Raw genomic sequence first — 15,081 nt, 5'->3', positions numbered from 1 at the left:
GGCGGCTGGCGGCAGCATTCCCGCGTGTTTATTCGGGTCAAACCACTGGCGCAATTGGTTGAAGAACTCCTCCATCGGGCATTCTCCGGCTTCGTGCACGTCACCGCAGGCCTTGCACACCCTCAAGCATCGCTCCGTCGGGTGCTGGCCACCACACTTCTGACACGTCAACAACTTCCAGCAGTCTCCTTCGACATGGCGACGTGAACAAGAGTGGCGGAACCGCGGGCAGTCGCGTCCCGAGTCGTCGGGATCGAAGTTGCGACGCGCCGGCTCTGCCGGCGGGGCCTGTCCCGCGACAAACAACTTGGCGCGTTCTTCGTCCGCCTCGTCTTGGTCGTACTGGCGATCGTCGCTGTCGCGACTTTCGCGTTCCGAGTCGTACTCGTCCGACGCGACGTGAATCGCATGCACGGCGCGCGCCGGCTGAGTCGGCGGGGTCGGCGCCTTTTGGCGAAACTTGTTCGAGCCGAAGAGAGTCTTTTTCTGGTGAGCCAATCCACGTTGTCGGGCACGCAGCTTCTTCTCCAGCGCCTCGGAGTCGGCGACCTCCATCAGCGTGAGACGCGAGGCGAGTTCAGCCTCCTGCGTGTTCAGCGTCCGGATGAAATGCTCGACGTTTTCGCGCTTCTCTTCAGTCGTACCCTCGGCGTATCGGATGTTGGCCCTCAAGCCCGCGACGTTGAGCCGGTACAAATAATCCAGAGGGGTCTCGTCGGGGCGCGGAGCCGCATGGTAGTAGCGGCTGGCCATTGACACGCCCTTGCCGCAGTACTGCACACGGAATTGCTCCATCAGCTCGGTCCATGATTTCTTGACCTTCCTGGGCAACAGGAGATACCATTGGCGCGCAGGGCCGCTCATTAGATCGCTGAACTGCCCGCACACTTCTTCGCCCGTCATCCCGTCGCGCCGTGCGGCGGCCTTCAGACGGTTGAGCCACAGTCGGGCTTTCTCTTCGCTGGCGTCCCGTCCCAAGAACTCTTTCAGCTCGGAAGATCCTGACAGGCGTACGCGGGCGACGGCGACGCCGCCGGCGTCGCCGTCGAGACGGCGGCCGCGGTTCTTGGCACTCCGATGTCCAAGTCGAACAGGTCATCGGGGTCCTCGTCCGCGTCGCGTCGAGTTCTGGACCTCGTCGAAGAACGCGAACTGACCGACTCCATGGCGACATCCGCTGCCTCCTGGGGGCGAGCCACCGTGAGTGTGGGACTCGCGGGCGGCTTCGGCCCCGTCGGAATTGCGGCTGTGTCGGCGCGCGGGGCGCTCATCACTGTCGTCTGCATCAACTTGATGATGGATTCTCTCAAGGCCTTGGGAAGCACCTCCTCGGCGGGTTTCGTCACCTCCGTGCGTGCGGGCGCCGCGGATAGCTGCATGACGCGCGGCGGCCGGTTCATGGGCATGCGCTTGGGCGACTCGAAACTGCTGTCGGAGTCCACGCTCGATTGGTATCGAGGTGGAGGCGAGGGCGTGGTGGGCTGGGCCCGCCGAGGGACTCGGCGCGTCTTGGCCCGTCGCGGAACTCGTCGCGTCTTGTTTGACGGATCCGGCGAGAATCGTCAAGGGCTCCTGCACGACGCGAATCGCACGTAACCAAGATTTGAGGTCCCAATCGCACAGCCTCTCCATCTCGAAAGCCCCCAGCACGAACCCCGAGTCACGCAGCATCTGGAAGAGAGTCGGCGCGGCGTGGGCAACGCTGGTGAGACTATCGAAGTCCGGCGCCACGAAGGAGCCTGTGAAGTTGCTCATCAGCATGGGCTTGAGGAAGACCAAGATTGGGTCTTGTTCTAGCAGACGGAAGAGCTCCGTGCGCGCCACGACGTACCGTACCTCCTCGACGGTGTACTGACGTCCCGTGTCCTTGCCTTGCGGCTTGGACAGCGACTCCTCCGCCGAGTCCGGCGCGCGCAGCTTCTTCTTCTTCCTCTTGGGCGACTTGCGCTTCGTGGCAGCCTTGGCGGTGGGTTGTTGTTGGTCGTCGGCCTTTGCAGGCTTCCGACCTGTAGGACCGCGACTTGCGTCGCGGCCCTTCGCGGCTCCCTCGTCGGGAGCCGCATCGGGAACGGCAAACTGTTCTTCGTAGCCCTCCTGGTCGTCGCTGGCCCCGTGGCCTGTCGTGAAGGTTCCCTCAGAGCTCCACGACGCGACAGGTCTCTCACTGTGCTCTCTTGCGGTCGGGGACCTTCCAGCCGACTGCGCAGCTGCCTCCGATACCTCTTGGATCGTTAGCCCGTCATTCGAAGTAGTACTCCCGGGTCGCGGCACCATTGTGGAGTAGCGCCCTCGCAGAAATCTCGCGAATGCGATCTCGCACAAACTCGGCGCGTCTGGATAGCGGTCGCGCCGAGCGAATTATTCCCGGTTGTTGGAGTAGCGTATCTTCGAAATACAGGCTCAAGTCTTCGCAGGCTTCGGAGTTGGGGGGGGGGGGGGTTCTTGTGTTGACGTTTGTTCCTTGTCGTAGGGCGTCGAGCCTTGGGCGTGCGGCGTTATCGGGCCGGCGTTTCCTGGGGCTTGTGTGGCGTTATCGGGCCTACACGGGGGGTCTTGTGCACGGCGGTTATCAGGCCAGTGCGGTCCTTCGCCTAGGCAGCGCGTTATCGGGCGCCCACCTAAACGGTATACGTTTAACGTGACTTTGTTCCAGCACGGGTCTGTGGGGGGGGGGGGGGGGGGGTGAGCACCCGAACCAGCAAACGACGGGGGGCCGCGATATCGAGGCGGCTCTACTTGCCGGCGCTTGGTGGTTCCCCTGGAACCTCGGAGAAGACGGGAGGTCTTTGTGGTTCAGAGACATTTCGGGACTGAGTCCTTACCCTATCCTATGTCCTTGCTACTGGCTACTCTGTACTACTGCTTGCTAAGCCTACCGCTCTGGGCCTATCCCTACTTCTGTCGTGCTTGCACTGCCGTCCTTCAACCTGGTTTGCGTGGCGCAATCAAGATCTTACCTCGGCGCGTTTTGGTCGGCGGGGGTTAGGGTCGGGGCGTTTTGCTCGGCGCGTCTTGCTCGGCGCGTTTTGCTCGGCGGGGTTTAGGGTCGGCGCGTTTTGCAGAACCGGGTGCGCTGGTCGACCCGTCGGATGGTTACGCGTCGCACTGGATTCTGGCACCGTGTCTCACGGCCCATCACCCACGCCGACTTTCCCGTCGAGCTCGGCCCTGCGTCGCGCCCATCAATCCGCGTCGCGTTCCATCAGCCGCGTCGAAGTCCATCACTCGCGTCCCGGCGCCTTCTTCCTCCGGCGCCCGGCGCGCCCACTTCTTCCGCGGGGTACTACACCACACTCTTCAACATCAATTTGCACCGCAGCGCGGCAGTTGGCGCATCTTGGGTCATGCTGAAGACTTTTCAGCACGCAGTGTCGGTGGATAGGCTGGCGGCAAACTTCACACACCCAGATGGCCTTCTCACCATCCCCCCCGTATCTTGGCCGCGAAGGGGGCATATACATATCAGGCAATCAGTCACACCATCACGCGGGTGCACAGTGTTTGCCACAAGGTCGTTACCACTGCACTCTTGCCCAACCGCAGCTGTCAAGGTCGACAATTCCAATTCGACAGCCAAAACTGGTGAGGCATTGGTTGCCAGCTCCTTGAACTCGAAATTGGCCCAGTCGAGTAGGCTCTCCATGGTCTCGTCTTGGTCATCCACAGATGGAGAAGCGTTTACGCTGTCAGGGGGTTCAATAGAGTAATCACGACCTTCTACATCATCGTCGCTCTCTAGCAGCAGCTGGTCGAGATGCGCAGATTCGTCCGCTTGCACATCAGTTGAGACGTGATCCACACGGCGCGAACCTTGATTACGCCGGCGGCGGCGCCATGCGGCGTCCCGCTCTCGCCGTGCATGCGCCACGCGGTCGAGATGCTCGACGAGCTCCGTGGGCGTTCGGCACCGTTTGGATGCCTGGTGCCAAGGTGGTGGGGGTTGCCCTTTATCCACTGCCAGCACCTCTGGCAGAGCTCGCGAGGCAAGCTTGGGAGACCTCGGTAACGCTTAAGCAGGTGGCGCTGCAGATTGTCGGAGCGACCAAAGTCGTGCAGACAGGTTTCACAGGTTGTAGCCATTCTAATATCGAAAAGATAAGATCAATTAAAAATAACGTCGATCAAATTGTGATGGAATAAATTTCATGGGACCAAACCTACGTTGTCGCACGTGCGCTGTGAGCTTGTCACACCAGTAGAGCAGAGGGCTTCGCGGTTGTTTTGATAATGAGTGCCATAGTTGACAGTTGAGCCGCAGGCGCCGGATGCCGCTCGTGCGATATGTATCCATTACAGGCCGAAAAATGACTTTACCCTTACCCTAAATCAGAATCTACAGGATACTGGGTGTGGAACAGGTTCTGATTCGGCGTCATCAAATATACCTAGCCCTACTCAAAATCGCACAGCTCCAACGAAGTCCTACTTCTCAGTGGTGGAGACGATGCAGAACTACGTCCAAGAGCTTCACGGCATGGGCAACAATCGCAACGCCACGCAGACTGCGGAAATGCTGCTCTACTTCCGGACCATGGAGGACTTCGTGAACATCGACCAAGAGAGGGCGGCGACGGCTGCGCAGCACCAGCGCCTTGACGCGTACTTCCAGGGCCTCCAGATGTAGTTGCTACAAGTTGCAGGACCATCACTCTTTTTCTTTGATTTGCCAAACGCTAACCAGTCAATAACACGTATCTTTGTTCTCGTTTGCATCTCTTTGACTCGACACACGTCGTCCAGGGTTCTGGAAAACCCAGGTTTTTCGAGATGGTGGGGTGGGCAGAAAAATATTGTGGGTGGGTGGGATTTGGACAAAATACTTACCTAGCCCTATATACCATTTCTATAACACGTAAACCAGTAATATCTGAAAACAAATAACCACAACTCGACCCGAGCGGTCCGGGGTGGGTGGGTGGTATGAATAAAATATCCACAGCCCCCAAAACCCCACTCGGAACCCTGACGTCGTCTCGCTTTAATTAAGCACCAGCATGCTGGTCCGCGGCCGCAGCAGCAAGAAGACGGGGGACGTGGAGAGCGGCGCGTCCAGCCCCAGCGCAGCCAGCACCTTCGATGCGGACGCAGAGGACGCCTACTCCGTGGCCTCCACGGCCGCGGAAGAAGGGGACAAGAGCAACAAGAAGAAGAAGTCGGCGCTCTCCAGCGCGCAGGCCGTGGTCCACTGGTGGCAGTCGATGCGCCTGCAGTTCGGCGACGGCCTCTTGCTGCAGATCTTCTTCGTCTACTTCACGCAGGGTATCCGCAGCACGCTCTGCTCGCTGGGCACCAGCTACTACCTGAACGAGACGCTGGCCCTGGCCCCGGCGCAGTCCGAGTCGCTGCGCGCCACGGCAGCCATCCCGTGGATCATTAAGCCGCTGTACGGGATGCTGTCGGACAGCGTCCCCATCTGGGGGGCGCGGCGCAAGTCCTACCTGCTCATCTTCAGCGCCATCTCGGCCGCCGCCTACTTCGCGCTCTCCACGCCCGGATTCATCACGACCTACGAGAGCGCGCTCGTGGCGCTCGTGGTCGCGAGTCTCGGCATCGCCTTCTGCGACGTCGTCATCGACGGAAAAGTGGTGGAGGCGGCGCGAAGCGAGCGCGAGGACATGGCTGGCAACCTGCAGACGCTGTCGTGGATCTCCCTCTCGGTCGGCTCCGTGCTGGGCTCGATGGTGTCCGGGTACGCCCTCAACACATTCGGCCCGCTGGGCGTCTTCTTCCTCTCGGCAGTGGGCCCCCTGTGCGTCGTGCTGATCTCCACCAAGATCCCGGAGGAGACGTACGTGCCCCAAGGAGACCTCGGGTTCTTCCAGACGGTGCAGGACCAGTGCCGAGCGCTGGCGACCGTGGTGGTGGACCCCATCTGCTGGCGCCCCATGCTGTGGATCTTCCTGTCCAACGCGCTGCCTCCCAGTGTGGGCGAGGCCATGTTCAGCTTCAAGACTGCTGAGCTTGGCTTCTCCAAGTCCTTCCTGGGCTTCATCTCCACAGTCGGCAGCTTCACGCTGCTGGGCACCACCGCGCTCTACAACGCCTACTTCCGCGACATGCCCTTCCGCCGCATGTTCTTCCGCATCCAGCTGGCATCGGCGTGTGTGTCCTTCGCTGAGTTCGTGCTGGTCTCGCGCCTGAATGTGGCTTTCGGCATCGGCGACCGGTTCTTTATCTTCGGGGACGAGATCCTCTCGGACGTGGTCGCCCGCCTCAAGCATATGCCGTCGCTCGTGCTCTGCGCCAAGATCTGTCCGCCGGGCATCGAGGGCACCATGTTCGCACTGCTCATGTCCATCTACAATTTCTCCTGGTCGGTGGCCTCCTACGGCGGCTCGTGGCTGTGCAGCTACCTCCAGATCTCCAAGACCAACTTCGCGGGCCTCGCTGTGGCCGTCACCATCCGCAGTGTGGCCAAGCTCGTGCCGCTGTTCCTGCTCTTTATGGTGCCTGCAACCACCAGCATCAGCAGCTCGTCGCTCGCGTCCAAGTCGAAGGCGAAGGCGACCAGGAAACAGAGCGAGAGTGGCAGCGATAGTGACGGCGCCGCCATCGACCTCAAGGTGCAGGCTTGAGCTTCAGCAGCTAGAATCATGTATGTAGGTGTAAAACTCAATGCAGCGTTGCGGCCCCTGTTTGGCCGTTTACCTTATTGAACGGCTGCTGTATCTCTATTCACTACAGAAGCTGGCTGTTCGTAGTCGAAGAGTAATCTTCTCTCACAAACCTGGCAACCTGCAAAACAGAGATTTCTGAAGCAAACGATAGCAGCAATTCTGTAAGCTCCGTTCTTGCCTCACTACATCCAAACCGGTCAGCTATCGTTGAGGCGCAAGCATTGATCCAAAGCCCGAGCGTTATGGGGCTGGAGGCAACAATACTCAAACTTTTCAGTGTTTGTATTTGTGCCAGTCAGATCATGTCGGCATTTTTGGGGGCGATCTGCTGGCCTCCATTGTTGATCTAATGGTGCTAGTTACTGACTGTAGCTGTGGGCTGAAATGGCATCGCTAGTTGTGGACGCGACAAATTAGAAGCTGGCAGGGATATCGCTATACTTTTTTGTTATGTGCAATCTCCAGAAGAAATCAACACCTTCTGAAAACGGTTCCATTACAATGGTCTTAGTATATACTTCAAAGTATCTGTTTGTCGTCATCATACGGTGATGAATGAGCTATAGGGAAACCGTGGTAAGAGGTCCTCTATTTACTGGGAAAATCTAGTTATCTAGAAAATACAGTCCTGATATCGTTGTAGGATGTACCCAATCAAAAACGATCATCCGGTGGTTCTCCAACCGGGTTTCAAAATGCAGTGTGGCGATACGAAGGATACGAAGGTGACCTGTGTGGCTGGATTGGCAAGCAATGGACCTCGTGTCTCAGCGTGTGGGTAAACCTAGTCGATTGCACGAGATATGTAGTTATAAGTCATGCTTTCAGTTAAACATCAAGCTTTCATCTCTATCTTGTAGATACATTTTCACAGTCAAAATACTAGTATATCAGTAATATATCATGTCTCCAAAAGTATCTTTGTATGTTTGACTGGCGAAAAAAGGCAACTTTTTTTTTCGCCAGTCCAGTCTCATTCCACAACTTCCTCCCTCGAGCACACCACCTCTCAAGCCAAGCTACACGCTCTACCCTACCAGCCTCCCCATGCTGAACCTGTACCCGCCCGCCAACCACGCCGTGTACAACGGTGCCAGCCTCAACTTCGCGCCCGAGATCGACCACGCGTGCCAGGCCATCCACGACGCGTGCAAGGGCCTCGGCACGGACGAGGAGGGGCTCATCGCCGCGCTGGGCACCAAGTCGTCGGACCAGCGCTACCTCATCTCGGTGCGCTACAAGGAGCTCTTCGGCAAGGACCTCAAGAAGGTGCTCAAGTCCGAGACGTCGGGCGACTTCGGCCACCTGCTGCAGCTCATCTCGCGGCCGCTGCCCGAGGCGGAGGCGGCCATCCTCCGCAAGGCGACCAAGGGCTTCGGCACCAAGGAGAAGCTCATCTACCCCATCGTCATGGGCAGGACCAACGTGGAGATCAACATCCTCAAGAAGACGTTCTACGACAAGTACGGCAAGGACCTGGGCTCCGTCATGGACAGCGAGCTCAGCGGCGACCTGAAGAAGGCCGTGCTGGCCTCGCTGCAGGCGCCCCTGGAGCAGTTCAGCCCGGAGTTCCACACGTTGCAGAAAGCGGAGGAAGACGCCGATGCACTCTACGAGGCTGGCGAGGGCCGCATGGGCACCGAGGAGCGCGACTTCATCAACATCCTGGTCACCAGTCCGCCGCAACACCTGCGCGCTATCAACGCTGCCTACGTCAACAAGCACCAGCACGACATCGCCCACGCCGTCAAGAAGGAGTTCAGCGGGGATTCCGAGGACGCGCTGCTGTTCCTGGTGCGCATGGTGCTGGACCCGCTCGTGCTGCTCTCAGAGCTGTTCGAGAGCACGATGAAGGGCTTTGGTACGGACGAGAACGGGCTGAGTGCGGCGCTCGTGCGCTACCACCTCGTGCAGCGCGACATCCGACCCGTGTTCAAGAAGACGTACGGCAAGGAGCTGCGAGATCGCATTCAAGGCGAAGTGAGCGGCGACTACGGCAAACTCGTGCTGGCTGTCTTCGACTCCCCGACGCACTGAACACGTAATGTAACTAGCTAGCCCCCCTCGCTCGCTTGAACCCCTCAAATTAACACCTCCATTGCTCCATTGGCATTTTGTTTGCCTCTGTTAGTGGGCTCGGTACTCCCAACAAGGTCACTTGCGGCTCGATTCTCTTCAATCGAGACCAATAAATCAATCTTCTCAAGCCACCATGCTCCATCGGAGCACAAGTAGGAAGCCACTTAGTTGTGGTGACGCCCCACAGCCGAACTCTGCTGCTTCTCGTCCTGCTCCTTATCGGACGAGGGCCAGGACGCTGGGAACACAGCCGAGAAAAACGCGTCCTCGATAATCCCGATGCACACCATTAGCACGACGTAACTGAACAGGATCATGTAGCTGTAGACGTAGATCTGCCCAATCCATGGCGTGTACGCGACGTCGTTGAACGTGTCGTGGATCTCGTCGCCGTTCGCGACAGAAAACAGCGTGGTGGCTGTGGCGCTCGCGCTCTGGAAGCGAGGCACCTTGGCGCCAAACATGACGGTTCCGAACAGCACAAAACCCACAAAGATTGGCAAAACACCGACCAGGAACTGCATCACACGTGGCAACCCGCGCCGCAAGGTCAGGCCGAGAATGTGGAACCGCGTATTCACTTGCAGATACCGCACGAGGCTACCCCACTGCAGCGCGCAACATGACGCGAAGGTAAAGCACAGTGTGTCGTCCAGCGAAAGCCTGTAGGCATGGCGCCACGTCGCTAGCAGGCACATCACGGTCATGAAATTAACTGCCAGGACGAACCAGAACCAGAAGTCTTTGGCAGCCCCATTGCGCCAAGCGAGTGCAAGTGGCTGTCCATCAACGTCACGCGCGTGACCGAGTGACTGTCGAGCAGCTAGCGACTTCACAGCTGCCCATTTCAGCGAAAACTCGACTGTCTGTGAATGAATAGGCACAACAAGAAGAGTCAGCCATGCTCTGACACAGCGCTACAAAGCACGACTCACCTGATACAAACAAATCACCATGAGTGTGACCCAGTTAAATAGCACGCTGGTGTCCACCAGCACAGGCGGCATATCCTCCTCCTCCCCTCCTCCTCCGCGCCCACCCTCAAGCAGCGGCACATGAACGAGGTCATAATTCATCGTCACCTCCAAGTGACCTTGATTCAGCAGGTCGTAGCGCATCACCACCGTCCACTCGTACAGCTTCTCGGTGCCAGCGTCTTCCCCTCCACTCACTGTACCCGAGGGGCGCTCCTTCCTCTTCATGCCCACCACTAACTTGAGCTCCATAGCGTCCAGCTCCTCGAAAAACTCTCGCGTTTCCTGCTGTCGCGCAGCCGAATCGCCCGTCCGCAGCGGCGCCGGCCACTGGTCGCTCGAAGAGGTGTTCGTGATGTTGTACAGCTTGTCCAGAGTCTCCTCTCCGACGTCGGCGCGCACAGTCAGCAGCGGAGGCGGCAGCAGCGCCCACTGCGACTCCGATTCGTTGCCGAACACCAGGTACGAGTCCAGCGCCACGCTCGCCAGTCGGAAGTAGTTGGCCACAGCGCCGTGCAGGTGCTCGCGGGTCTCCTCGATGGTGAAAAGCGCCCCGACAGGCATCGCCGACGCTCGCGCCGCGAAGCCCCCGCTGAAGAACTCGTCGTCCACATTGGCAGCGATCTCCTCCTCCACCTCGAGCAGGAAGTGCGGCAGCGTGACGACCCTCGCCTCGCCCGAAATCTTTCTGGGCGCGTCCACGTAGAAGAGGAGCCGCACCCAGTCGTTGGCGATGGCGCGCTGGAACGGGTGCAGCGCAGAGCCGAGCTGCGAGCTGCGAGCGCTAAGCAACAGCGCCGCGACCACGTGGAGCAACAGCCGCAGCACCGCCGTCCACCCCAGCTGATGCATCTCGATGCGAGCAATTGCGGGCCGATAAAGGGGAGCACGAGGTTACGCAGCTCGAGGTACCAAAAATAGACAATTGGGTATGTGGACCCAAAATTTGAATCACCCTAATTTTCACATTTGCTGACCTTGAAATTAGTCTAGAAAGGTGCAAGATGCGGCACGGCTGCTAAAACAATACTGTACTGCGATGGATATGCAGGAAGCTCGAGGTCGCTGATGGGCCCACTTGAGGGCGCATCGAGTTCGATGCTGAGCCCCTACCACCGTCTGAGGATGTTGGAATATGCAATCAGACAGTGTCAAGTCCCAGCCCGAAGAGACGATGACCGGGGCGCCTGTATGGTGTAACGGTCTAACGAGCTATGTTCTACAGGTATGTTGTGAGTTCAATCCCCGCGGCGCCCTACCTTTTCCAACAGAGGACGAATTGGTGTGGAAAAATCTGAACATTTCTGCCACGATCTGCATTTTTTTATATTCAGAGGCGTTGGCACCATCCTTGGTCTCGCTGAGCTGTGAGATCTGAGCAAGGTCGACCTGCATAATGCCTCACTGTTATCTAGCGCCACCTTTATTGTCCTCCGAAAGCTATCAGTATTATATATTCCTTCAGATTCTTTGATCTACGAATTGGAGGCCAGCAGTGTTTCAGAATCTTGTAGCAAGTACTTGTAAATAAATGTCCCCGATCTGTACAGTAAGGCTATACATTGCTGCACATCGATGTACTCCTGCTGGAACATACCCGGGTTAAACTAAGGAAAGCATGTGAAGCATGTAAGGATCTTTCATTTTGAACCGAGGTGCATTTTTGGACTGCTCGAGTTCCAGCTCGACTTGTAGCAATGGCTGAAAATGGAAATTCGATGCGATCTACATGCAAACCAAGCTTGCAATCATATACGGGTCAGCATACTCACTTTACTGAGGAAATAACGATAAGGTGGTTCTTCACGACCTACTTGTTTACGCAGCAACTAATGCCTTGTCATTAATCTAACAAATAATATTTATGGGATAACAAGGGTGCGTTGCGTTAGGCTGTGAGGACTACTTTAAATTTAAAAAAGTCCAGCTACAAGTGCCAGGAAACCATCATGCAACTCTAAGAACGCATGCATCCATCTCTGGGACTTGGTGAGGCGTCGATTTCGTTGCTACCTATTCTGGTGACAGCTCCAGGCATGCTGGAGTATCATACGCCAGAAAGCGAGTAGACCAAACTATCATGGACCCACAAAAAACTTTACAAATTGAAACTTACAACACCCAACGCAGTTATATTAGATGAAGACGCTGGAGACAACTGAGACACGTGTTCATGGTGGATGCAACACCAACAGATTCATCGAAAGCACGGAATGAACATGACTAACAGTTAGAAGACATTAACTGAACAATTTTTACGTTACTTCACTATACTGTACATCTACTGTACGTTGGCCCAGCGATGGCGCGTGTGCGTAGGCGCTGCCGACGTGTTCGCCGAATGACGGCGCTCACAGCTAAAGTTTGTTGAGCCGAGGTTCCAGCTTAAAGCGTTGCGTGCACTCGGAAGATTCCGCGCTACGTAGTTTTGCCACGGGTTTTTGATTTTTCCAGATCCAGTATTGTGGCCTGGGAGTATCGGTCACTTGGCAGTATTATCATTCTCGCAAGAGATCGGATGAATCGCCGTTGGAGTACCTCTATCGACTGAATGTGGCGGCTCTACGTGCAAGATTGAAGATCAAGGACGGGGATTCCAAGGCCCGCCGAGAACATGTCGAACACTTTATCGAGACACTGGGCGATCCGGAACTGGCCGATCAGCTCACCCTACTCCGGCTTGCCGACGCGGAAGATCTGGAGGAAGTCCTGCGCGCTCGAGAGCGCGCGAAGCGTAGACAGAAGCGATCCGCCTTTGGATCGAAGTATCGTCAGAAAGTTCCGATCTCAGCACCAGCTGCTGCAACCAAGCGGGCAGTGCGTGCAGTGCAGATCGCGAGCCAGGGGTCTGGATCGGACACGGGATCAGACGGATCGGACTCGGAGGGTGATCTACGTCGCGTTTACCTAGCGTCGGCCGAGGACAAGTCCCGCAACGCTGGGGGCGACGCGACGAAGCCGGATCGAAGCAACCAGGCGCAGATCAACCATGACCCACCTCGATCGGATCCACGATCGCGATCTTCACCTGGCGGATCGGAGCGATCAAACCGCTGCTCACATTGTGGATCGCGGAAACACACCGATCGCGATTGTTGGAGACGTTTGACGTGCGAGAAGTGTGGCAAGAGAGGTCATCCGGCGGATTGCTGCCTGTTTGTGTAGTCACTTGTTACTCTAACAGATGCGATGTCTGTTCGAGGTTTGAACACTTCCTCGACCTTGGTGTAAGGTACACCAATAGCTACATACATTTACGACCATCACGACGGGTGGTCCATAGAGACTTAGGATTCCTATTGGCTGAGAGCAGCACTTTTAGCCAATGAGCGACATGCATAGCATTGGAATTCTGCCAACCAGCCGTTGGCAGATTCCAATCTTAGAATATTACATTTAGATGAAGTCAGAAACATAAAACAAAAATAGCAGTTCTCATTTTAACCCAAAAGCATTATTTGGATCGTTTATTTAGATTAATCTATACTCGGAGGCCCGAGTATAATTAACTCTAATTTAAACTAAGCTACGCTTCCTCACATACACGCGCACACGTGTAAGCTAAAGTAGTGAGTCAAAGTAGGCCCATAACAGTTATTGAGAGCGAATTCGACCAGGGGCAGGAAGGTGCTCCAAGACTTGAACAACGTAGCGAAGCTACGTAGTACATCTTCAACGACACGGTTGGCTCGCTCAGTTTGGCCGTCCGTCTCCGGGTGCGACGCGGTGGACATGCTTAGCCGCGTCCCCAACAAATGGAAAAGCTCGCGCCAGAAGGCGGACGTGAAGCACGGGTCGCGATCCGATACGATGGAAGACGGGAGCCCGTGGTGGCGATTCACCATGTCGACGAAGATGACGGCAGTCTGTTTCGCCGTGATGTTAGCGGAGACAGGAGCAAGATGGAGCATTTTGCTGAAACGGTCGACGAAGGCAAGCACACCAGTGCACGCTTGAGTGTCTCGGGGCAGCCCGAAGACGAAGTCCATGCTGACAGACGTCCATACGTCCGTGGCGACTGGAAGAGGTCGAAGCGGAGCCTGCTTGGACGGATTCGGCTTCACGTGTGGTGTAACGAGATCGGCCAAAATCTGGTTAAGGCCTGATCAAGCTTCCCACCAGCGCCCAGACACCGACAAACGGAGGGGGTCCCCCAAGACCCAACGATCCGCGATCGGCTGAACTTGTTCTCACCTTGTGTACCCATCGGCGGGCTGGATCTGCTCTCTCGGGGCTCCGGAGATGCAGCACTTGGTGAAGATCAAGTGTCTTGGCGTGACGCGGGGATAGTTTGTGGAGCAGCGCGGGAATCTTCGCTCTGCGTCCGAATGTTCGCTCCGATCGAGGGTTCTTCGCTGCGATCGGTCGGCCTGGAGCTGAGCCAAGGCCTGTAGTTGCCTTTCCGGTTGTGTTCCTTCCTTTCCTGAGTTGCTTGCCGCTTCCTATAGCGGCATCGAGGTTGATCGAGAGGAGAAACGATCGCCGGTTAGGCCGTATCCGGTCGATTGAGGACTCTCGACGCCCATGAACCTTGGCGCAACTGTTAGATCGACGTTCCCTCTCTGCATCCGTACAACACTCTGTTCGCACCCTGCAACCATGGAGCCCAACCAGGTTTACCTTGGTCACAGGTCGTCCACCGTGTAACAGGGTTACACGCACAAGTGGCTACAGTCACTTGTTACTCTAACAGATGCGATGTCTGTTCGAGGTTTGAACACTTCCTCGACCTTGGTGTAAGGTACACCAATGGCTACATGCATTTACGACCACCACGACGGGTGGTCCATAGAGACTTAGGATTCCTATTGGCTGAGAGCAGCACTTTTAGCCAATGAGCGACATGCATAGCATTGGAATTCTGCCAACCAGCCGTTGGCAGATTCCAATCTTAGAATATTACATTTAGATGAAGTCAGAAACATAAAACAAAAATAGCAGTTCTCATTTTAACCCAAAAGCATTATTTGGATCGTTTATTTAGATTAATCTATACTCGGAGGCCCGAGTATAATTAACTCTAATTTAAACTAAGCTACGCTTCCTCACATACACGCGCACACGTGTAAGCTAAAGTAGTGAGCCAAAGTAGGCCCACTACACCTGGTAGCACTTTGTAGTCCGTCCAACGACCGACTATCTGAGTTCGTACGTCATCGCACGAACGCGGAGCTGAGAACCTTCCCATGGATACAGAGGTGCCCATGGAAAGCTCCACTACGCCTGCAACTCACGTTGCACGCGCTGACTGTCCCCACCTGTCGGACCCAGAGTGGGAAGCTGTCAACAGTCATTGGTGAGGCGGCTGTAGCTACGATGCTGCGTACGCTAACGCCGACGGAGCAACACGGTGTTGCTCTGGGTTTCATCCTGAAGGAGCAACGCGATGTTGCTGCTACTACCGCGGTGTC

The 15,081-nt window shown here is 56.5% G+C and overlaps 4 protein-coding genes across 4 annotated transcripts; 2 read left to right on the top strand and 2 right to left on the bottom strand.

Moving 5' to 3' along the window:
- Positions 1-3,735: 3,735 nt before the first annotated feature.
- On the bottom strand, positions 3,736-4,080 carry PHYSODRAFT_339726 (hypothetical protein; the record flags this gene model as incomplete). The annotated part of the gene is made up of 1 exon (XM_009537704.1): positions 3,736-4,080. One exon carries the CDS (start codon positions 4,078-4,080, stop codon positions 3,736-3,738), a length of 345 nt encoding a protein of 114 aa, XP_009535999.1.
- A 1,118-nt stretch (positions 4,081-5,198) lies between these two features.
- On the top strand, positions 5,199-6,575 carry PHYSODRAFT_526236 (hypothetical protein; the record flags this gene model as incomplete). The annotated part of the gene is made up of 1 exon (XM_009537703.1): positions 5,199-6,575. The coding sequence occupies one exon, from the start codon at positions 5,199-5,201 to the stop codon at positions 6,573-6,575; it is 1,377 nt and encodes a 458-aa protein (XP_009535998.1).
- Positions 6,576-7,664: 1,089 nt separating this feature from the next.
- On the top strand, positions 7,665-8,654 carry PHYSODRAFT_526723 (hypothetical protein; the record flags this gene model as incomplete). Its single annotated transcript, XM_009537702.1, has 1 exon — positions 7,665-8,654. The coding sequence occupies one exon, from the start codon at positions 7,665-7,667 to the stop codon at positions 8,652-8,654; it is 990 nt and encodes a 329-aa protein (XP_009535997.1).
- A 206-nt stretch (positions 8,655-8,860) lies between these two features.
- Positions 8,861-10,522, bottom strand: PHYSODRAFT_526427 (hypothetical protein; the record flags this gene model as incomplete). Its single annotated transcript, XM_009537701.1, has 3 exons — positions 8,861-9,475; positions 9,632-9,826; positions 9,905-10,522. 3 exons carry the CDS (start codon positions 10,520-10,522, stop codon positions 8,861-8,863), a joined length of 1,428 nt encoding a protein of 475 aa, XP_009535996.1.
- Between the last annotated feature and the right edge of the window lie 4,559 nt (positions 10,523-15,081).

The sequence above is a fragment of the Phytophthora sojae genome (assembly GCF_000149755.1).
Source record: "Phytophthora sojae unplaced genomic scaffold PHYSOscaffold_11, whole genome shotgun sequence".
NCBI classification, from domain to species: Eukaryota; Oomycota; class Peronosporomycetes; order Peronosporales; family Peronosporaceae; genus Phytophthora; species Phytophthora sojae.
This window is presented reverse-complemented; position numbering and strand designations above follow the sequence as displayed.